Raw genomic sequence first — 24,806 nt, forward strand, 5'->3', positions numbered from 1 at the left:
GTGGTTTTTTGAATCATATACAAAGACAACAATGTTTGAATGAGATTACCACTAGTAAGATAATACAAAATAAAGCACACAGGTATGTATAATGTTGATAAGCATTCTGCCATGTAATATAAACCACACACTTTCCTTTATTAAACCCATTTTTTTCTTCAAAAGTCACTCTGAAGCAATGAATGTGTTACAAGCGGACTTTTATACATACTGGATTTCAATCAATGTGTTACAAGACTCAAATCATGGACTTGGGTGGTTCTTTCATACATGCTATTTTTTACATGCTCAATAGACACAGTGGATGAATTTGAGTTGTTTTTTCATACATATGACAGGCCTATGCATAGCAACAAAGTCCCATGCTTAAATCAATTTGGCCACAGTATGGACTTGGGTGGCTTTTGTATTCATATATTCAATTATCTATTGCTGATGTTAATATTGATAAATGACCACAACTATCTACTACTGCAGTGCTACTGATATTAATATTGAAAATATATTGATAAAGTAGTCATCTACTGCTGATACTGGTATTGATGAAGTGGCTATCTACTACTGATATTGGTATTGATGAAGTAGCTATCTACTGCTGATATTGGTATTGATGAAGTAGCTATCTACTGCTGATATGTGTGTTGATGAAGTAGCTATCTACTGTTGATATGTGTATTGGTGAAGTAGCTATCTACTGCTGATATGTGTGTTGATGAAGTAGCTATCTACTGTTGATATGTGTGTTGATGAAGCAGCTATCTACTGCTGATATGTGTGTTGATGAAGTAGCTATCTACTGTTGATATGTGTGTTGATGAAGTAGCTATCTACTGCTGATATGCGTGTTGATGAAGTAGCTATCTACTGCTGATATGTGTGTTGATGAAGTAGCTATCTACTGCTGATATGCGTGTTGATGAAGTAGCTATCTACTGCTGATATGTGTGTTGATGAAGTAGCTATCTACTGCTGATATGTGTGTTGATGAAGTAGCTATCTACTGTTGATATGTGTGTTGGTGAAGTAGCTAACTGCTGCTGATATGTGTGTTGATGAAGTAGCTATCTACTGCTGATATGTGTGTTGGTGAAGTAGCTAACTGCTGCTGATATGTGTGTTGATGAAGTAGCTATCTACTGTTGATATGTGTGTTGGTGAAGTAGCTATCTTCTGCTGATATTGGTATTGATGAAGTAGCTATTTACTGTTGATACTGGTATTAATGAAGTGGCTATCTACTGTTGATACTGGTATTAATAAAGTGGCTATCTACTGCTGATATTGCCATCGATGAAGTCACCAGTGGCATACTGTTGATACTAGTGTCGATGAAGTAGCTGTATTATGTGGCTATCCATTCAAGATTGCTGATATTGGTATTGATAAAATAGCTGTGTGATTAACTTTTGACAAAGGAGCTGGTGATGTGATATATAAGTAGCCATGGATAATTGCTTACATTAATTTGGTATTTATAGAATTGACATTGACATTCAAGATTTCTAATGTTCATATTGCTTTGCTGTTGGCTAAGCATTATTTACCATCGTTATTGGTGTAATTGATGAGCTGCTTTCACCTGCTAAATATAGCATTGATGAATTGCCTTTTATTATTGCTTATTGCTGATGCTGTTGATAATAACTATATATAATTGCCCTTGACGTAGAAGTTGAGAGTATTAATATTTTGTGCTGACAAATAAACTATGTCAGTGATTTACTACTGATAAAAAAAAGCTCAAGACTAAGTAGTCTTACATTTTTGTATATAAAAACTCACGCAAGATGCCAAACCATACGGTGGTCGTAAAGTCGATGTTGAAATTTGCAGTCAATACGCTGATATTTGCATTTACACAGCTTGATGATTTTACTATCTGCCACAGATATTTGTACATGCCACAGATTTCCCCAGAGGAAATAGTTTGGTTTGCCATGCCATATTGATATTGAGAGAAGCCTCTACATGCAATGCCAAGCTATAGTGCTGATACTACATGGTACCGGAAAATACAACCATCATAACAAGGGTTTGGTGCAAGAAAGGCCTATCTGCAATTGCTGCCTTATAGACAATTTGACCATTTCTGTATTCTATATTTTACATTTACATTAGCTATTGTAGATTTGAGAATGTTGCACAAGACCCTTGATATTGAGGTGTTGGAACAAGGCCTTATCTGCATTAGCTGCCCTATAGACAATTTGACCATTTCTGCATTCCATACTGTACACATATGACACCTGGCAGCTATTGCATATAGGCCTTTCTTGTTCTAAACCCTTGATGAGAGTTTGGTGCAAGAAAGACCATTTCTGCATTGTATATTGTACACATACTGACATATGACATTTGGCAGCTATTGCAGATAGGCCTTTCTTGCTCTAAACCCCCTGATAAACAAGTAAGCACAAGTCAAGGACTTCTAGTTGATTCAGGAATCAAGAATAACATAGTAAAAAGATGATAGAAAACGACACAAGAAATACGTCATTCAATAAGAAAAGAAAATTTGAAAGAAATCTCTGGCGAATCAACAGAAGCAGGAAATTGGTTGAGAAGATGGTGGTTTTTTAAAGACATAAAATGCCGTTGATACCGGTATAGTATGAAAGTTGATATCCATTTTATGTCTTAATATTTGTTTTAAGGAAATTAATTTGCTTCTGGTTTTTTGATGAAATACTTTGGGCTATTCCAGTTGAAATCCATACCCCCTTATTGGAAGACATGACCTTAATCTTCCACGTAGGGGGTGTAGATTTCAAATTGAGTCGCCCATTCAGGTATAACCCCATTTGAAACACCCCTATTGGAAGACATGACCTTAATCTTCCACATAGGGGTGTAGATTTGAAATTGAGTCGCCCATTCAGGTATAACCCCATTTGAAACACCCCTATTGGAAGACATGACCTTAATTTCCCACACAGAGGGTGTAGATTTCAAATGGAGTCACCCATTTAGGTAACCAAATTTGAAATTCACACCTCCTATGTGGGAGATTAAGGTCATGTATTCCATAGGGGTGTATGGATTTCAACTGGAATTGCCCATTGGACCTAAAGCCAACTACTTGATGTGTGTATATCAGATGTCTTAGTATTATTGATACTGTGATGTGTGTCTTGAATGTGATTTCGAAGCCCAAGTTACGTGTACATTTGAGTACGGTAATTATGACAGAGTTGTTTTTTTAAAGTGCAGTGTCCACAGTTTAGTGTGTGTTGCTTTTTGATGTAGCCCTTGCACTTTGAAAGAGCTATTTGTACTCTTCATTCTTCAATTAGTCACAGCCATTTTAAACAATATCTTATTATACGTCCCATTAGTCTTAATTGTCAATGACTTACCAGTTTGAATGAACCCCTAAATTAAATTATGTTTAGGATAACATTCTACGCAAAAATGTAAATGAAAAACGACTATTTTCTAGCATATATTACTATAGTATTACGTACGCATTTATTTGGCATAATGATTGACTACGACATACAACCTTGGTATGAATTAGCTACCTTGCCACAGCGTTAACATAGCATCGTAATTGCTATAGAGGCTTCTGTTCTTGAACTGACTTCATTGAAATCTCTTCTCTTCATTTCTAGAAATAAAATTATATTATTGATATTCCCACTAATAGTGATAAGATTAGAGAAATAAATTTAATCTATGTGGTAAATTGTTAGGTGATAAGATTGTTAGGTCTTTAATCTTGTGTCTTTTGAGGCTGCTTTTACTTTTTTATATATTCTATTTTCCTACTTTATTTTACAATTACATCACATTGCTCTATACACAATCTGCCATGGTTTTAATAATGTTATGTAATGAAGCTCAAAAAGAAGACATTTGTCACAAATATTTATTTTGAGATACGGTGATTGTATGATTGTTGACACTGCCAACTTAATCATATCCAGATCCAGATCCAGCACATAATAGTATTCAACTTTACTTGTATTTTATTGTTTTGAGCAACACTAAAATAAATTACCATATCTCTTTCTCATGCATTTTATATTCTCACTCAAGAACAAAAAGCTTGTAAACTAGCTTGACTTAACAGTTCCATAATTTGTGGAGTACAGTAACTGCATTGCATTACTTTGAGGCCTTGGATGACACTCCATACTTACAATATAATCATATTAATTTTGTTAAATTTTATACAAAACTCATTTTTAGGTATTTTTTGTGAATATATCACCCACTTGTTGACATTTGCATGTGGAAACCTATAGCTAGCATTGAGTTACAGAATCTTCCTGCGTTCAGTATGATATCGGCACGATATATGTGATGCGATCAAGTAAAATCAGTCGGAACTCGGGAATATTGATTTTGAGATATAGCTAAACAAATGAAATATTTCCTTTTATTTTCTATTGTTTTGGACACTCTTTAATTGATCATATCTTTGGAACTGAATGTTCAATTTCAATGAGGTTTTCTGCAAAATGCAGCGTCATAAATGCTTTTACTATCCCATAAGAAACTGAAAATTTAATATTTCCGACTTCCGACTGATTTTGTATATTGCATCACATATCATACACTTGAAGGTTGACATCAGACAATGTTTTCATGACATTCACAGTTCAAATATTTGATCATGCCAAAGTGGCACTTGAAGAACTAAGTGTGATGGAGCATTATAGTTCAGTGAAATCTTAGCTTTTAAGGTAATACACTATTTTAAAGTGTTGCGATTTGGTAGTTCACAACATCTTGCGAATGGTAATGAGCTTTGGCAAAAATTGCATTGCTCATTTCCTTGCGAGCGTGTAGATGAATTCAAATATCACAGAAATAATATTGTAGGTCCTGTGGTTCTTGAGTTATGTTGTAAAGAGGGCTGAAACAACAACACTTTTGTAAAATGTACATAACTCATTAACGACAATAAATTAAGCAAGTTATTTAATTATATAATTTGTAGAATGAACTTTTGCAAAACATCAAGGTGTTATTTGTCAATAATTTATTGATCTAGAGAATGAAAATCGATTTTTTTTGGTTGCTTCGACCAACAATACCTCGTCTACCCTTAAAGGCTTCAATTCAATCATGTAAGCAGAACTTTACACATCCATCAATAAAGTTTCATGTTATTAAAGTAATAATGTGTGATTTGCATAAAGAATAGATTCCTATTTAAATGTTAGTTTTCACTGATTATATTGTCCCCTTTTAATTTCGAGCCAAACAAATGAGGTCAAACAAAGAAAATTGCTATTTCATTCCAGCGCCTACAATGCATGTATTAGCTCGCCGATTGTATTACATGTATTATTGCATGGAACATAACGCAGCTGGAACGTATATTATAAGACGTACGATGAATAGTGACAGGGTCTTAGCTAGCCACCCGTCTGGCCGTCATTTTAGACGGCCAGTTTGCTCCTGGGACGGGCAAAATTAATGCCTTTGACAGATGCTATATTATAAATTGTATGTTTTGAGAAATTGAGGGTGTCGCTGTAGAGCAAATCACGCATTATGGCTTTAATGTAAAAGATAGAAAGTTCAAGATACTTTGAAAAGGTTTCCTTGAATGATATATAGCAGGAAGTTTTTTGATTCAACCAACTTAAGTGAGGTGAATATTTTCTTTTATTTCCAATGTTACAGGATGTTACACCTGCCGATCCTCCTAAGTGGTTTGTCGAGACGTAACAGCCATATCATGCACGCGAGTCATCATCCCGCCACGGATAGAAATCAAGTCAACAGAGACGAGGCCATCTACTAGGTGTAACGCAGCCAGGCGATCCAGGCTGAGAAGGAGGAGTTACCCGGGTCCATTGAGTGTAGATTTAACAAGGCGTAGAAGTAGTTGTATAGCTTATGCATGAATGCGGCATCATGGACCTCACACTGGTTTCTCTCTGTTGGGCCGTATTGTCATTTTGTTTGACAACAGTTGACAATGTTGTTGCCCAAGAAGGTATGATAGAATTTTGTTGTTGTCACTTAGTAAGACAAAAAAATTATGTTAAGTAATATTGTATCGTACAATTAAATCTAACTATAGGGTTATTCGAAAACACTCCCTGTAACTTTGAGTTACTAAAATTGTAATTTGTACTTTTTTCAAGTACCGTGGTTCAACAGCACTCATGTTTTTGGTGCTTACATTGTACTTAATGGGCTATGCGGTTTTGCCAGTTGAAATCCATACACCCCCTATGGAAGACATAACAGTAATCTTCTACACAAGGAGTGCGAATTTTAAATGGGGTTACCTGAATGGATGACTCCGTTTGAAATCATCACTCCCTGTATGGGAGATTATGGTCATGTCTTCCATAGGGGGTATAGATTGCAAACGGAACAGCCCAATGCATTGATAATGTCATTGTGAAGAAATGCATAGGACTTAAAACTGAGCTTGTAACTAGGTTTGTTGATGTAACACCTACTACTTCTAGTGTCCAGTCATGAGTGAGTGTCTTGAACTGAAACCGAATGATACCATATTGAATCTAATACTCTTTGGATAAAGAAAGCTTGTTGCATTGTAATTTGTGTTACCCTGTGTATTACTAGCCAGAGATCAATCCTTCATTTGCACGTTGGTTTAAGCAATGTTTTTGTCCTGATTTGTCAAAAGTGCTTTCATGACAGTGCAAGTGTAAGATAGATCGAATACTCTAACAATTATACATCTACATCGGAAATCAAGAATCAAATTGCTTTTGGCTTGCTACTTGAGTACCATTTCATCTGAAACTGTAACTTCAGTTTCAGGGTTTTCTTTATGCATAAATGATAGTATTTCACCCTCAAAGGCACAAGTATCCATATCAGCCTATGAAATAATTAAAATGTGTTCCTGTTTTGAAATAGTGAAAGTCATAACTATTTAATACCCCCATCCCCCATGAGTTGCATGATGGAAAAATGGTAGATATTACAAATGTTTACTTTGTATCCCGTCAGAAAAGGAAGCTTGAATAAAACCCGGGGGGGGGGGGGGACTCATGTATAAAAGTTGTATGCATCTGCGTGAATTGACTTTCAAATATGACCCTAAGCTAGGATGTCGACAATTTGTCAAACTAACCCTAAACAAGGATTTTACTCAAATAAAAAGTGAGGAATTGGTTTGAAATTTACCTCTAAACAAGAAAAGACATTGTAAACACACCCTAAGTGAGGATTTGGTTTGAAATGTGCCCCTAAACAAGGATAGTCATTGTATGTTGTATGCGTTGGTATGCATGTCATTCATCATCATCATCATCATCAGCCCATGTCATCCCACTGCTGGGTAAAAGCCTCTCCCAAATTCTGCCAATTTCTCCTGTCTCCTGCAATTCCTGTCCAGGCTGTTGTTCCCAGGTAGCTGACCAGCTGTCTCTCCATCTAGCTCGAGGTCTTCCTCTTTTCCTTACTCCATACAACGGTTGCCACTCTGTTGTGAGCTGACTCCATCTTTCATCTGTTATCCTACTCAGATGTCCAGCCCACCTCCATTTAATTCTTTTTACTGTTGTTAACACATCCTTTACTCTTGTTTGTTCCCTAATCCAGCTGTTCTTTTTCCGGTCTCTCCTTGTATACCCCAGCATCATCCTTTTCTTTCTTCGCTGTGTAGTCTGAAGTTTCCTTTCCATATCTTTGTTTAATGTCCAAGTTTCACTTCCATATGTTATGGCAGGTAAGATGCATTGATTGAAAAGTTTCCTTTTCAGACAATTTGGCATGTGTTTGTCTGTTAGTATATCTTTGTGTCTGCTGAAAGCTGCCCATCCTGCTTGCGTTTTTCTCTTTATTTCCTGCGGCTGATTCCCATCTGGCCAAATCTCTTGTCCTAGGTAAGTGTATTTGGATACATGTTCCAGTGTTTCATTTCCAATTTTGATTTCCATATTATCTGCATACATGTTGAACATGACCTTTGTTTTTGACATGTTCATTTTTAGCCCCACTTTCCTACTCTCATTGCTCAAATCAGTTAACATTTCTTCCAACTCGGCTGCATCTCCAGATATGATTACAATGTCATCTGCAAACCTTAGATGGTTTAATTTCTTTCCATTTACATTGATGCCTTTATCAGCCCAGTTCAATCTTTTGAAGATTTCTTCTAGGGTTGCTACAAACAGCTTGGGTGACATGGTATCTCCCTGACGAACTCCCCTTCTGATGAAAATTGGTTCACTGTCCTTATGAAGTGTTAATGTAGCTGTGGCATTGGTATATATTTCCTGTATGGTCTTTATGTAGATTTTGTTTATGCCTTGGTTTTTGAGTGCTTGGATGACTGCATTTGTTTCCACCGAATCAAAAGCTTTTTCATAATCCACAAAAGCAAGGCATAAGGGCAGCTGGTATTCCCTAGATTTTTCAACAAGTTGATTCACTGCCTGTAAGTGGTCAATTGTAGAGAAATTGCTCCTGAATCCAGCTTGTTCTGCAGGTTGATAATGATTTTCGTCCAGTTGAGTGGTCAATCTGTTTGTGATCACTTTGGTAAAGAGTTTATATGTGTGCGAGAGAAGGCTAGTTGGCCGGTAGTTTTTAAGATCTTTTGTATCGCCTTTTTTGTGCAGGATAATAACATTAGCGCTCTTCCAACTTGATGGTATGGTGTTGGTTCTTAGACATTTCGTAAAGAGTTTTGCCAATGCTGGGATGACTGTGTCTCCTCCACACTTTAGCATTTCTGCCACAATATCATCTGGCCCTGGAGATTTTCCATTATTCATTGACTTCAAAGCTGCTTCCACCTCATCTGCTCCCACATCAAGGATATTTTCCTCTTCATGTTCTGGGACCAGATTTACATCAGGTACTGGGGTTTTGCTGTCATATAAGTCTTGGTAAAATTCTTCTGCTCTTTTGATTATTCTATCTCTGTCATTGATGATGGTACCATCTTCTTCCTTCATTTGAATGATTTGATTTTTCCCTATGACTAAGCTTCTTTTGGCCTTTTTTACACTCCTGTTATTTTCTATTTCTCTTCTGACGTGCTCTGTATTGAAATTGCGAATGTCAGTTTTCATCTTCTTTCTTGCTGATTTGCATAGTTCTCTATATTCTGGTGTATTGTGTTTTTCTTGTGCTGCCATGTCCCTCCTTCTGCTTAGTAGATCTTTGGTTTCTTGACTAAGCTTGTCTGTATTCCTTTTCTTTTGGAACCAGCCACCTCATGTGCCTTTGTAGCTACTGCATCACTAATGTCTTCGTACATGTTTTCAACACTTTCTTCTACTTCCAATCCTTCAAATCTGTTTTTCAGTTCCACTTCGAAGATGTATTTCTCCTCCTGTAATTTGTTTAAATCAATTACCTTTTTTCTTGGTAATGAGTTTCCTCCTTTTTTACGGATATTGAAGGTTGCTATACATCTAACCAATCTGTGATCGCTTCCTGTCGAAAATTTGTTGAGTACTGAGATATCTAGCAAAGTTTGTTGTCTGTCACACAGAATATAGTCGATTTCATTCTTGTGAAGACCATTTGGGCTTTTCCAGGTCCACTTGCGGCTTTTTTTTTTTGAAGAAAGTATTTCCTATTTTAGTTTATTTGCTTCTGCTAAATCCACTAAAAGATCCCCTCGTTCATTTCTCTTCTTGTATCCAAAGTTTCCAACTGATGTTTCTTTTTCATCATCTTTTTTCCCAACTTGAGCGTTAAAGTCTCCTATAACAATTTTAAAGTGTGTGTTTTCCTCTTCAATGAGTTTGTATACTTCCTCATATAACTCAATCACTTCTTCCTCATCATGGTTGGTTGTTGGTGCATACACCTGAATTATCTGAAGTCTGTATCTTTCTGTAAGTTGGATGATAATCTGGGCTATTTTATCCCCTGAATTCCTGTAGCTGATGATTTTGTCCTTGATGTTCTTGTTCACCAAGAAGCCCACTCCACTGTTGCTGTCATTATCCCTGCCTTTATAATAGAACATTGACCCACTTCGTAGTTCCACTAGTTCTTCGCCTCTTCTCTTAATTTCACTTAATCCAACTATGTCCCAATTGATATGTTAGAGTTCGTTCTCAAGATCAATAAGTTTGTCTTCTCCTACTAAAGTTCTTGTGTTGTAGGTGCAGATATTTAATTTCTGCTGGCAACTTTTATTTTTTCTTCCAGAGATTCTTAGCGCCCTCTACTCCTTCACCGGTCAAACCGTTGCCTACTTTTGACTGTCCGGAGCTGCCGGGGACTGAGGGCCTTGGCTTTCGTTGTACTGTCATAATTTGGGAGGTTTTAGACCAATACTTGCCACGCTGGTCGGGTGCGGGTTGGCAAGTCTACCACAAGGTAGATGTGTTGGATGAACTCCTTGGACTCCTGCCCGTTCTAAAGAAGCTCTTAAGGTGGCACACAGGATCACTCAAAGTGGGAAATTTTAGACATTGTTTTGTATTGTATCTTTAAAAGTAATGAAGATAATGCCATAAAAGTATACATTTTCAGAAAGGAAATGATGCAAGGAATCCAACTAGCACGGCAGATTTCTGCAAAAATTAGCATTTCTGAGAAAAGCGTCAAAATAGATTTTCCATGCCAATTTTTTTGGTTCATAACAACTTACCTAAATATCAAAATTGATGAGAAAATAAGATATTTGTGTTCTAAAGACACAAATCTAGAAAGTGTTTCCTCAAATTTTTGAATTTTTTCTTCGTTTTGAAAATATAGCTTAAAATATCCCAAATTTTGGTCAAAATTGAAAAAAAGTCAAATTTTGATCCTTTTTGACCCATATTTTTAAAACGAAGGGAAAATTAAAAAATGTAAGAAAACACTTTCTAGATCTGTGTCTTTAGAACACAAATATGCGATTTTCATCAATTTTGATATTTAGGTAAGTTGTTATGGCGGACCTAAAAAAATTGGCATGGAAAATCAATTTTGGCGCTTTTCTCAAAAACTGCTCAATTTTGCAGAAGTCTGCCGTGCTAGTTGGATTTCTTGTGTTATTTCCTTTCTGAAAATGTATACTTTTATGTGCTTATCATCATTACTTTTAAAGATACAATACAAAACAATGTCTAGAATTTCTGACTTTGAGTGATCCTGTGTGCCCCCTTAAGTCAGATCTTGGTCTTAATTCTGAAAGGGGGTCCAGCTCCCCCCTCCTCACCCAGGAGCAGCTGCTCCAGGGTGGGTGTCCCGGTTAGTCGCCGGGGCTCGACCATGTACAGATTGCACCGGGTTACATGATGATCGGTGGCAGGGGAGATCTCTTGATCTCACCCTGATCTGGCAAATCTACCACGATGGGATTAGTAGATGTACTGGATGAACTCCTTGGACTCCTGCCCGTTCTGAAGGAGCTCTTAAGTCAGATCTCGTTCTTAATTCTGACAGGGGGTCCAGCTCCCCCTCCTCACCCAGGAGCAGCTGCTCCAGGGTGGGTGTCCCAGGTCAGTCGCCGGGGGCTCGACCATGGACAGATTGCACCGGATTACATGGTGACCAGTGGCAAGGGAGACCTTGTCTCGACCCTGATCGACCCTGATCTGACCCTGCATGTCATTCAGTGACAGTAATATCGGTAAGCTTAAAGTTAAAGTGACTGTTGAAGTCGGCTCCAAATTTGTTACAAATCTGGTTTGTAAAGTCTCTTGCAAACCACTTTTTGTTCCCCCAAACCTGACAGATATGCCACCACATGGCTGTTAATTGGGTAATTTTTAAAAACTACCCTAAGCAATGATCATCATTAAAAAATATACACCTTCTTCTAGTAAAATGAGTATTTTGATACCCTAATTGCAGATTCGCGCGGACACTCGTTTTGCTTTTCAAAATCACCCTAAATACATGTTTTCTTTCACATGGATGCTTACAACTTTTATACATGAGTGCCCCCCCCCCCCGATAAAACCACACACTGTGGTAATTTAAAACTTCTTTCACCATGGTAAACACTAACCCTGGTAACATACAACATCATTTAACATTGTCACAACTTATGTTACATACAACTTATGACATTGTGACAGCATAGTGACAACATCAAATGATGCTGTTTGTTATTAGGGAAGGTGGTAGGTTAGTCATTAGCATTGTAAATTCTCTTTCAATTTTTGGTTGCAAAACTTTTTTTTTTCACTTTAGTTTTGATAAAAGTGTTGACTTGAAACAGTTTTTTTAAGCTTTTCAGTTCCATGTGCAAAGGATCGTTATGTTTGTTTGTTTGTTTGCCAAGTAATTACATTGATTTGTTTTGTGATTAATTCTATTGTTATGTTCTTGATAACCCCCAAATTAACAATTTTATCAATGTTTCCGCAAAAAAAATACACCTACAAGCTTCATTTTGGAGGGATAAATATGACATTCTACGAAAAGGTTAAGTCTTCTTCGTTTCACAAGCCTGTCTTTCTTTGGCCTTTTATGTACATATAATACTTTTCCTATGTCTAATAAAATTGTCCCAATCTTCCGTCAATAACTGTAGATTCTTTTTATTAACATCTATAGCATCACCTACCACCTCTACCCCTTGTTTTTTCCGAGCCATAATTTGAATAAAATTCAATTCTGAAGCAACAATTTTCTCAATTTATCAGCGGATGTCAGCAAAAGAAGTAAGGTGTTATTTGAAGTACACATCGGTATGTGGCAATTTATTTTGTAAGCAAATTGAAAAGCTTTAGGATGTAACTTTAGATTTGGCACTCTTGGGTGATTGCTCTTTTTAAAGGGAACTTTTTGATGAGGGTTTTCAGAAAAAACAAATTTATCAGTTGTTAATCACATTTTTTAAAACTAAAAATGACATTCTTTTAATGGCTAAAATAGCTTTATTAGTGAAACTTAGAAATCAAATTATATGCAAATTATTCTTGTTAGGCCTAATTTAATGCTTGCTGCACAAAGATGAAGTATCAGTCCAATAAGTCCCAATCAAGAAAAACAAATTATGTTAAGATCGTTATACTATTATCATAAATTTGAATTTTAAATGAAAGTCAAGAACACATGTACATATGCTCATTTAGTTAAAACAATATCATTTGCCAATTATCATTATGATTTTTTTTTTTGCAAAAGTAATGCATTTATTATTTGATTTGATTTAGTTGCTTTTCAAGATAAAATAATAACAATCAAATATATTATATCTTATTCAAATTAAGGTGATGTTTTTGTCTCAATCGGGTTATTCCAGTTGAAATCCATACGCCCCCTATGGAAGACATGACCTTAATCTCCCACACAAGGGGTGTATATTTCAAATGGAGTCACCCATTCAGGTAAACCCCATTTGAAATTCACACTCCCTATGTGGGAGATTAAGGTCATGTCTTCCATAGAGGGTGTATGGAGTTCAACTGGAATAGCACATTCCACAGGTGTACATATAAGCTTCTGCCTACACTGTTAGAATCATGGGTAAAATTTACCTAAATGTTGGCCAACTATGGACAGCACAACTGTACGTCTACAAAGCGTAAAATCGTTCACAGTTTGCCCCAATGTTGGGTAAAAATACCCAGCATTTGACAGTGTATGTGTCTATATTTATATAACTCACTATTACTTTGTCTTTCCCATAATATTTCTCCTGACAAGGTAACCCATTGTTTAAATGTATGAATGTTGTAGAATAAAATAATCACCAGTGTCTTTCACTCCTGAGTTGAACTAGAAGATGAACATAAGATTGGATTGGTCATGAACTTGAAATACATATCACTATTCTGGATAGGATTTGGGGGAAAGGTTCCAGGAAAACAAAGCAAGAATGGTATGGGAAATTGTACCCCTTATATTTTGACTTAAACTCCTCCTTAGATGGGGTGCTCCCGGGGGGTGCTCAGAGGCATACCAAACTGGGTTGGACCTGGGTGAGGGGGGGGGGGTTAAGTTGTCCCTTCTGGCTCGAGATACTGGGACAAAAATGACCAAAAGTTATAAAATGTAATGTTCATCTTCCTTTGCCCTGGTTTTAGGCCAGAATTGTCCTGATTTTGACCCATTTTAGAGTAAGATTACAAATTATCGGACGCTTCGTGCACATTTGTTCCAGTATAGTCATTTTGGTAGCGGGTCAGCGGGACGATTAAAAAATGTTTCCCTCCCCCTGGCTCGGTATCCCCGATACGCCCCTGGGGGTGCTCTCCCCCTGAGGTGTGCCCACTATTTCTATTGTTTTGCTGCCTTTCTTAGGAGAAAATAATTTGAGGATAGAGTAACAAAAACACAAAATGTATCTGATAAACCGTTTGGCACAAAAGTACCAGCTAATATCAATCATAAAATCTTGACTTCATTGATCCACATTTTCCCATGCTCTGATCACATTATGGGATGACAATTTTCTATGAGAATGGTTTAGTAGAACAAGCTTACCTTTATTATGCTTGTATATAGCATTATAATGACCAACTCCTTATGTTGATTTCATTCAGCTGAGGGACAATATACAATTATACACTTACATGTAATAGTAGTCTATGTAGTTCTTAAACCCGTAGAGGCTAGTCTATGATCAGTAACCACTTATTATAGATCTGTTGTCTACCTGGGCCTTGCGTAAAACAATTTTATCGGTTTGACAATTTCCTTTCTGCACATATTGCACAAGTAGCAGCACTGCACCATACCAGATTTGGGTACACTTATTTAATCTTTTAAATCACTGTAGAGTTGATCAAGTTGGCTTTTCCAGATTACTTTCTAACTATTCACTTGATAGCTTTAATCACAATTATTCACATTTGATAAGCTTTTTGTCAAATGTTATTACATAAAAAAGTAAAGGTGACCGCTTTTGACAAAATTGTAGTCAAATTTTGTCACATAAAGAATAATTAGACAGATAGAAATTTGCAACAGGTAAAAGAGTGTTTAAATAGGATTGCATATAGTGGGCTCTGAATAGAACTGCACTTAATGTAGAGATATTAAAGAGAAGCACCTTACCTTAATCTTGTTAGCATGTGTAAATTAAAAACAGCTCTTTTCAGAGCCACCATATGCAAGGAGTCAACAATAAAATAAAAAAAAGTGTTTAAATCCATTTTTCCCATTCCATATTGCACAGTTTAGTTTAATTATACATGGAAAAACTCTTGGTTAAGAAGTAAGAACTAATCCTGATTAAAATGTTTCAAATAACAAACCTGTTGAAACTTTCTACGCTTTTAGAATCACAAGTATCATCTGGAAGAGCTCAACTTTGTAGTTAGTTCAACCCATCTTAACTTGAACTACTTATCAAAAGTTTAAATATACTCCCCATCTAAGAAATCTGAACGATGCGTGGCATGGTATAGGCCTACCTTAAATGAGATACAAAATGATACTGTATTAATGGTCTCTGCATCATTCATATTAATTGCATTTGCTTTAGCATGATACTTGAACCTGGGGGGTGGGCACTAACTAAAAATTGAAAATAGGTGATGGGGATGTGTGACCACATTGACCCCCATTTTTCAAATCCATCTCACCCAATTACCCCCTTTTTGTTTTACTGAACTCCCTCTCACCCAGTGACCCCTTTTTTGTTTTCCTGTCACCAAAAAGACTCCCTTTTTTAAAAAAAACTTTGGATCAATTTTTGATAATCTCTCACCGAATGACCCCATTTTTCATTATTTTTCTTCAAATTTTTCAAAAATTTTCAATTTCTGATGACTTTTTGAAAATTTTATGTGAACTTTTATATTTTGACCCAAATTTTGACCAGTCTCACGGAAAGAACCCCTTCTTTTGGTAATATTTTCCCCAGTCTCACAGAAAGACCCCTTTTTTGGGCCGTCTCACCAAAAGACCCCCTTTTTTGGTGTCTAGGCTCTCACCAAAAGACCCCTAGTTTCAAACTGCTGTCCGCATATCCCTGTCACTTCCAAAGTTGGTCCCCCCCAGACTTGAATTTGAACAAACTTGACACTTCTTGTACAGTATATACTGTATAGCGCATCGTTCAGATATTTTAGGCAGGAGTACTGTATTTTATGATGTATTCTTAAACACTTGAGAACGTTCCTGCAATCTTATTGGTTCTTACCCAGCTTTACCCGTGTGATATGACACGATATCACACGGGTCAGCGCTGTAAAGGCCAACGCGACACGCATACTCGCTATTTGGACCAATCGGAGGCGCACAGCAACAACGGGACTGATCGATTTTAAGCCCTAGGTAATTCCTTGCAAAATGTAGATTTAATTTGATTAAAATTTGTATAATAATTTTATTTGAATTGAAGTGTTTAGAATGAGAATAAAGGTATTGTTTTTAGCAGCTGTCGTTGCATCTATCGTTCATATAACGGGCGACATCATTATTTTTGGCGAAACAACTCGCTTCGCCTCGTTGTTTTACTTTAAATAACAATATTACCTGTGTAACGTGAGACGATAGATGCACGACAGCTGCTAAAAACAATACCTTTATTCTCTAATTACTGCCCATTAAATTCTTCAGTCATTGAAAGGTAAACATGCTACAGCATGACTTGTCATTCAGTCAACCAAATTTTATACATATCTTGAACTTTATCATGTTTAGGGGCTGGCATTTTCTTCGGAGGGGGGTCCCAAAAATACTGGGGGGGGTCATAGAATTTTCAGACCAAAAATAGGGGGGGTTATAATTTTGTTAACACCCAAAATAGGGGGGGGGTTATAGAATTATTAAGGGCTGGTGACTCCAAATTTTCGCGCGCTGCGCACGCATTCTTTAACTTTGCAATCGAAATGTGCATACAATCTATGCAAAATTTTTACACGCTACGCGCGCCTTCTTTACACTTACAATAAAAGTTTTAACGGGCCCCACACAATTTTTTCACTTTTAAGTTTTGACGCGCTCCGCCATTTTTAGGTCCGCAATGAATAATTTTTCTTGAGTCTGTGTAGTTGGAAGGGGGGTCATAAATTTTTTCGACCCGCGATAGGGGGGTCGTAAAAAAATTTTGCCCGCGATAGGGGGGGTCATAAAAAATTGACTCTGGTCACTGACATATTTGTGACCCCCCCTTCCGAAGAAAATGCCAGCCCCCTTATATTGGCAAAATATTACTGAAGAGTTTAGAAAGGCAGTGTAGAAATTTGCTGCCTTACAGGACTGGGGGTATTTTGTAATGCAGATGATCTGAGATATGTTGTAGAGTAAATTTACCTGCTCCTGTACAAATTGTGCGTCGAGTCTCTATCAAATTGGTAGTTGCGAGATCTCTGGCTGCTGAGTTGCTGTTCTGTATTTGATGCACACTAGCCAGCAGTATGTCCTTTGTGAATGCCCCATTGTGCGGGCATGATGTGCCCCATTCACAAAGGACATAGTACTGGCATATACAGAATAGCCCATTCACAAAAGACGTACTGGCATGTACAGGTGCATGTTCAGCAGCCAGGGGTCTCAAAAATACCAACTTGCGACTTTACGTCTCATTTTGTGGGAGCACTAAATTATAAGGTGACTACATGTATATTGACACTAATTAACCTCCTGACCACTACCTGCCGATCTAACATTGCCACTGATTGGTCAATTACTTGATATCTTCACTTTAATTACCAATCAGAATGGAGCTTTGCAAATAATTCATCCCAATTTTTTTGTTTGGTGAAATTATTCTAACAATGTTGCTGATTGGTCTAATTGATAATGAAAACTTCTTTTTGGCCAATCGGCATGTAGTTCTCATGGGGTTAAAATATAACGCCAAGTAAAGAATAATAACATTTCATGTTGCCTGAGAATGGGTTGCAGACACAGCGAATTGTCTGCAGATCTGACCAATTGTGTGCTTCCATTACGTTCCCTTTATAACAAATTCTATTACCTCCACGACCCATCATTCAAAATCGCGCACTGTGATTTGTTGAAATGCATCACATGAAAGACCTTTAATTAATAATAAAGTGGCCAGGGCAACAAACTTTATGTTCTTCTCGCATAATACCGCACAGCACCACGCAGTGCAGTATATTAGCGCTGATATACATTCTACGCAAAGCATTACGCTTGGTTACGCATGCAATATTTCCATAATACTCGCTGTCACTTACACCCTGGCTACGCATACTTGCTCCAACTTGAGATAAAAAAACTTCAAATATTTGGGCAAAAAGCGATATTTTCTCTTTAAATCACACTATTTTGTGGTAATAGAATAGAAATAAAGGGTGCAGCATTACTACACCCAAATAATGTGTCCTCAGCAGTAAAAATTACAGAAAATGTTAATATAATGGGTTCATCTGCGCCCACCCGCTATTTACATTTTTACTGCCTCAGACACATTATTTGGGTGTAAAGGATAATATATTTCCCTTTATTTCTTTTATACATTGTACATGTATGTGAAGTGGTCCCAATGGCATCCCAGAGGCAACTCAATTGAAGTGACAATTTTGACAAATCCCATTGCAAATAACCAAAAAACGATCGATACCCCTTCACTCAAGCTCAGTGCCCCCAATCAAATGACCCATACTACGCTTCTGAATGGTCCTCTGTAACAAACAAATATCAAATAATTCTTTCTATCAGAGTTCAGTAGGGCTCATATATAACAATTTTAAGAAAATATATTTGCGCAGACAGAATAGTGTGTACCCCATCTATGTATAGCACATTGATGGTGACGTACTGACATGGTTGGTGTGGAAAGAGTGTGACATGGTTATTTATTATCAAAACATCTGATGAATAAAAATTACTTGCAAGATGTATGAAAATAGGTTGCGCATAAAAAACTGTAACTAGAAGCAGGATAATTTGATCAGATGTAAACCAAAATTTCATTTAATTTGGTCCTGTTTTAGGAATAAACACAAATATTGTTATAATTTAGAGCCTTGTAGCGCTTCTGTAATACCAAACTAAATTGTCCATTATCATTTACTTCATATCTTCAGATGAGGCCAGCTCCCGGCCGGAACCAGTTTTGTACTCCTCTACTCATATCATTAAAGGTTGATGAAAAAAGAGGGTTTTTTTACTAACTTTGAAACATCGGTTTTTGGTGTGTTTTTTTTCACTTTTGAAGTATTTTAGCTTGTTTCGGTGTAGTCATAAAAATATTCTCCTTGTACATCAACTTAAAATGAACCTGGAACATATAGCAATATGTAAAATATTGTTAAGTAATAGTTTAAGGTATTAGGCTTGTCAGAATGTGCTAAGAGTGGATTAAGGGTTTGTTATATTAAGTTTCTATGCTGCTTTAATTTAATTTGCACATTTTGCTCTCATATTTACCTGCAGCAGTGTTATTATTGCTGATGAACTGTTTTATTGTTAAAAGCTATGTAGTATGTTTTTTCAGAATTCACAACTGTTTGGACAAAAATCACGAAGCATACATCTTGCATCAAGCGTTCAAATATACTGGGTATATGTATGGAGTATGGTGGTGCAGTGGTCGCAGACTTTGACTCACTGATTGCATTCCAACCTCTTACCTAAAAACTCCCGTATCCATCAGGTATACAAGTGTCTTTTGCAGGACAGCTGTGAATTGTGACAGACATTTCTCATTCCGTAAGTTATTTAAAGTTTTAGAATTTTACCATGACACTGACTTTGAGCTCCTTCATCTACCACAGAGTTTACAGTCGGATTAATCTGGGACACAGTGCCTTACGCTGGCTATCTCAAAATCTTCCACAACGGCAAATGGGGAGGGGTATGCCCCTTATCCGCAAACTGGGGCTGGACGCATCAAGACGTGGTATGCAGGGAACTTGGCTATCCAAAAGCTAACAGACGAGGGGGTACAATTCGACCAGGACATAAGGATATACCGTGGGTTTTAGACAGTGTCATCATGTGCAATGGTACGGAATCAAAATTACGAGATTGTCAACACGGACCGTTGGGAGATTATGAGTGTCCCTATAGGTATCATAGATCTGATAGTGTGTATGTGACGTGTTCACCGCTTCAGCCAGACCAAGGTAAGAAGTACAAAAGACAATCTTTAAAGCCATAATGTACGATTTTATATAATATGAAATTGGTTAATTTTTTTAAAACTTGATTGTTTTGCATATTTGTAATGTTTACACATGTCCCAACTTGCACCTAAATGGAATCGGCCAAATTTGTTGTCTTTGTAGGTCAACAGTGCAAAGTTAGACATATTATCGTGCAAAGTTAGACATATTATCATAATTTTAAATTATGATAATATGTCCTCCCATAGAACTGCATGTTAAATGGCCAAAATAACCAGTGAGGTTTCTTTCACTTTTGCTTGTTATTTCAACTTAAAATGGACAGCAGCCCTTCCCGGCAGTTATTAGTAATATTATTTCAACATTTTGAATAAAGAATAACAATTAAAATTTGACAGAAATCGTACATTAAGGCTTTAAGGCGAGTGGGATGGCACAAGCCATCTTTTCCCAGTTTGAGCCATTTTGAAGGCCTATTCAGTGATTTGCTCATCCGGAAGATCGTAAAAATCATCAAAATTCAAGATTTTGGCAACTTTGTTAGTGTCATAGATGTGCTAACATAAAATCTGGGTCTGTTGTCCCCGTAAAACTTTTTTTTGTGGCCGTATTCATGTTATATCAGTGCTCCATATAAGCATCCTTAAATAATGGACATTATTAAAAAACGGACTTTTGTATTACAAATCTATCAAATGTGTTGGAAGCAGAATTTATTTCTGCGCATTTTGACACCTACGATAGCCCAGAAAACAATAAATCACCGTTCAATTTAATGTAGTGATGTCCAGATTTGAAAGTTGCACTTACAACAATACAAAAACACTCAGATATCATTACACAGATTTCCTTCCATTATACTGAATACAAATCAATAGAATTTACTGCAACTTTCAAATCTTGGGTTACATTAATTTAAATGTACGATGTGACGTCAATATTTAGACAATTGCTACAAGTGAGGTGTCAAAATGCACAGAAATAAATTTTGCTTCCAACGAGTTTTACAGATTTGTAATACAATCGCCAATTTTTTAATAATAGCCATTATTTAAAGCCATATTATAAAATTTGCTGGGGAGAACGCCCTCAAAAAAATTTTAAATTCTGATTTTTACAAGATTGTAATGTACTTTAGTAAACAAAGATACTTTGCAAAAATCAAGACTTTAGGTGCTGTAGTTTTGTCAAAATCCGAGATTTTGAATAAAACGCTGGAACCGTCGTTTTATTATTACGATGGAAATATTAGTCGAACACGTATGCCATGTTCACAACACATAACACAATATGTACACGGCGTGCGGGACTCATACACACATACGCATTAGAGGATCGTACCGTATTACAACCGTGGGAGTAACATGCATTGGCGCTAGTAGTAAATTCCAGTTTTCTTTGCTTTACCTCACTCGTTCGGCTCAAAATTAAAAGGGGACATATATTTGACAGTAAAAGCTAACATTTTATGGAAATAAATATTAATCTATTTTTACAGAAATGTTATAATATGGCTTTAAGGGGGGTTAGTTACTTTTTTTGAGATGTTTAGTTTGATCTGTGTAAGCAGTCAGGACTTTAAACAGTTTTGTGAAATTAATTGCTTCAAAGTAGACAGCACAGCACATTTTTCATAAAGAACATGAATATCATGTGTAGCCAGCTACTAAAGGGAATACCTATCTTGTTTTCTGAAGTAGTCTGAACGCTTAAGTCATTTATTCATGTCTTGTCTTTGTAAATATTTTCTACCGTACTGTCCCAGGAGTTGTTTGGGCTATTCTAAGCACAAAAACACATATATGGAAGATAAAATTAAGCTTTTGCATCACAAACTGATTGAAAATCACACAAATTGTGATTTTTTTTTAGAACTTAAGGGGGTACTACACAACTGAACAATTTTGTGCCTATTTTGGCATTTTTCTCAAAAATTATAGAGCATTGGTGACAAGTAAGATATGTATAATATTATAGGGACAAGGACTACAACTGCTACACTGAAAATTTTATTTCAGCACAGACAACAGTTGTGGAGTTACAGTCAAAAATGAGGGAAAACCAATATTTGATCAATAAATCAATAACTACTTGCCTTGAGTTGCTGAATTTTCAGTGCAGTAGTTGTAGTCCTTGCCCTATAATATACATATCTTACTTGTCACCAATACGCTATAATTTTTGAGAAAAACGCAAAAATAAGCAAAAAATTGGCTAGGGTGTTGTACCCCCTTAATTGCTTCAATACTTAATAAAGAACACACATATCATGCATAACCACTAAAGGAAATACCTATATTTTTTCTGAAGTAGTCTGAACACTTTAAGTATTTATTCCTTCATTTTATTAAGTCATGTCCTGTCTTTGTGTTGTGGTAAATATCATCTACTGTACTGTCCCAGGAGTTGTTTGAGCTATTCTAAGCACAGAACTACCCATGGAAGGCACAATGGTTGAAATTTAAGCTTTTAAAAAATCATGTAAATGGTGAATTTTCTCTGTTTATGTACAGCTACAATAATTATTTTAAAATGATATCACTATGATCCACAACATGCTCATCTATCAGGGGAACAGTTCTTAAAGCCCAATACATTTGTACATTCATTGAATGACCTTTGAAGATTTGGGTACAAAAACTCATACTCTGCAACTTGAGGTCAAATTTTGCACTATGATTATGTAATTGAGGTTATTGGACTATCCCTGGCTGAAATTTGATACACTTTTGATACACCACTATTGATACGTATGAAAAATGTATGAAATAAAAGGCTTTGAATTGAACCCTCATTTCATACACTTTTATGTATCAAAACTGTATCAAATTAACATTGCATACACATTTTATACATATCAAAAGTGTATCAAATGCCAAGATAATGTATCAAAAAGTATCAAATGAAATGTATCCTTTCATTTCATACATATTTGATACATAATTATATCAAAAGTGTATCAAATAAGTAACTGTATCAAATCAGGGTTCCAATTTAAACTGTATCAAATTAGCGTTCAAATTTTTATCCTTTCATTTCATACACATTTCATACATAATTTATATCAAAAGTGTATCGAATATGTTACTGTATCAAATGAGGGTTCCAATTTAAACTGTATCAAATTAGCATTGAAATTTTTATCCTTTCATTTCATACACATTTCATTCATAATTTATATCAAAAGTGTATTGAATATGTTACTGTATCAAATCAGGGTTCCAATTTAAACTGTATCAAATTAGCGTTCAAATTTTTATCCTTTCATTTCATACACATTTCATACATCATTTATATCAAAAGTGTATCGAATATGTTACTGTATCAAATGAGGGTTCCAATTTAAACTGTATCAAATTAGCATTGAAATTTTTATCCTTTCATTTCATACACATTTCATACATAATTTATATCAAAAGTGTATCGAATATGTTACTGTATCAAATGAGGGTTCCAATTTAAACTGTATCAAATTTTCGTTGAAATTTTTATCCTTTCATTTCATACACATTTCATACATAATTTATATCAAAAGTGTATTGAATATGTTACTGTATCAAATGAGGGTTCCAATTTAAACTGTATCAAATTTATGCTCAAATTTTTATCCTTTCATTTCATACACATTTCATACATAATTTATATCAAAAGTGTATCGAATATGTTACTGTATCAAATGAGGGTTCCAATTTAAACTGTATCAAATTTATGTTCAAATTTTTATCCTTTCATTTCATACATATTTCAAACATAATTATCTCAAAAGTGTATGAAATATGTAACTGTATCAAATCAGCGTTCCAATTTAAACTGTATCAAATTAGCTCAAATTTTATCCTTTCATTTCATACACATTTCATACATAATTATATCAAAAGTGTATGAAATATGTAACTGTATCAAATCAGGGTTCCAATTTAAACTGTATCAAATTAGCGTTGAAATTTTTATCCTTTCATTTCATACACATTTCATACATAATTTATATCAAAAGTGTATCGAATATGTTACTGTATCAAATCAGGGTTCCAATTTAAACTGTATCAAATTAGCGTTCAAATTTTATCCTTTCATTTCATACACATTTCATACATAATTTATATCAAAAGTGTATCGAATATGTTACTGTATCAAATGAGGGTTCCAATTTAAACTGTATCAAATTTATGCTCAAATTTTTATCCTTTCATTTCATACACATTTCATACATAATTTATATCAAAAGTGTATCGAATATGTGACTGTATCAAATGTTCCAATTTAAACTGTATCAAAAGCGTTTTTTATCCTTTCATTTCATACATATTTCATACATAATTATATCAAAAGTGTATGAAATATGTAACTGTATCAAATCAGCGTTCCAATTTAAACTATCAAATTAACATTCAAATTTTTATCCTTTCATTTCATACACATTTCATACATAATTTATATCAAAAGTGTATCGAATATGTTACTGTATCAAATGAGGGTTCCAATTTAAACTGTATCAAATTATGCGTTCAAATTTTTATCCTTTCATTTCATACACATTTCATACATCATTTATATCAAAAGTGTATCGAATATGTTACTGTATCAAATGAGGGTTCCAATTTAACATGTATCAAATTTCCTATAAAGTTTTTATGTTTTCATTTCATACACATTTCATATATAATTTATATCAAAAGTGTATCGAATATGTTACTGTATCAAATCAGGGTTCCAATTTAAACTGTATCAAATTAGCGTTCAAATTTTTATCCTTTCATTTCATACACATTTCATACATATTTTATATCAAAAGTGTATCGAATATGTTACTGTATCAAATCAGCTTTCCAATTTAAACTGTATCAAATTAGCGTTGAAATTTTGATCCTTTCATTTCATACACATTTCATACATAATTATATCAAAAGTGTA

General features: G+C 35.5%; 1 protein-coding gene across 2 annotated transcripts in view; it reads left to right on the forward strand.

The window, feature by feature from the left end:
• LOC140153499 (egg peptide speract receptor-like) overlaps nucleotides 1–24,806 on the forward strand; it is a 103,491-nt gene that overhangs the window by 68,174 nt on the left and 10,511 nt on the right. The window contains exons 2-4 of one of the 2 annotated variants that reach the window (XM_072176263.1): nucleotides 5,638–5,953; nucleotides 12,286–12,324; nucleotides 19,545–19,895. In XM_072176263.1, the coding sequence (XP_072032364.1) occupies nucleotides 5,854–5,953; nucleotides 12,286–12,324; nucleotides 19,545–19,895 (490 nt within the window). In that variant the 5' untranslated portion in view covers nucleotides 5,638–5,853. The remainder of the gene's footprint in view (nucleotides 1–5,637; nucleotides 5,954–12,285; nucleotides 12,325–19,544; nucleotides 19,896–24,806) is intronic. The other variant, XM_072176264.1, reaches the window with a different exon arrangement.

This window comes from Amphiura filiformis, chromosome 5 (genome assembly GCF_039555335.1).
Source record: "Amphiura filiformis chromosome 5, Afil_fr2py, whole genome shotgun sequence".
NCBI classification, from domain to species: domain Eukaryota; kingdom Metazoa; phylum Echinodermata; class Ophiuroidea; order Amphilepidida; family Amphiuridae; genus Amphiura; species Amphiura filiformis.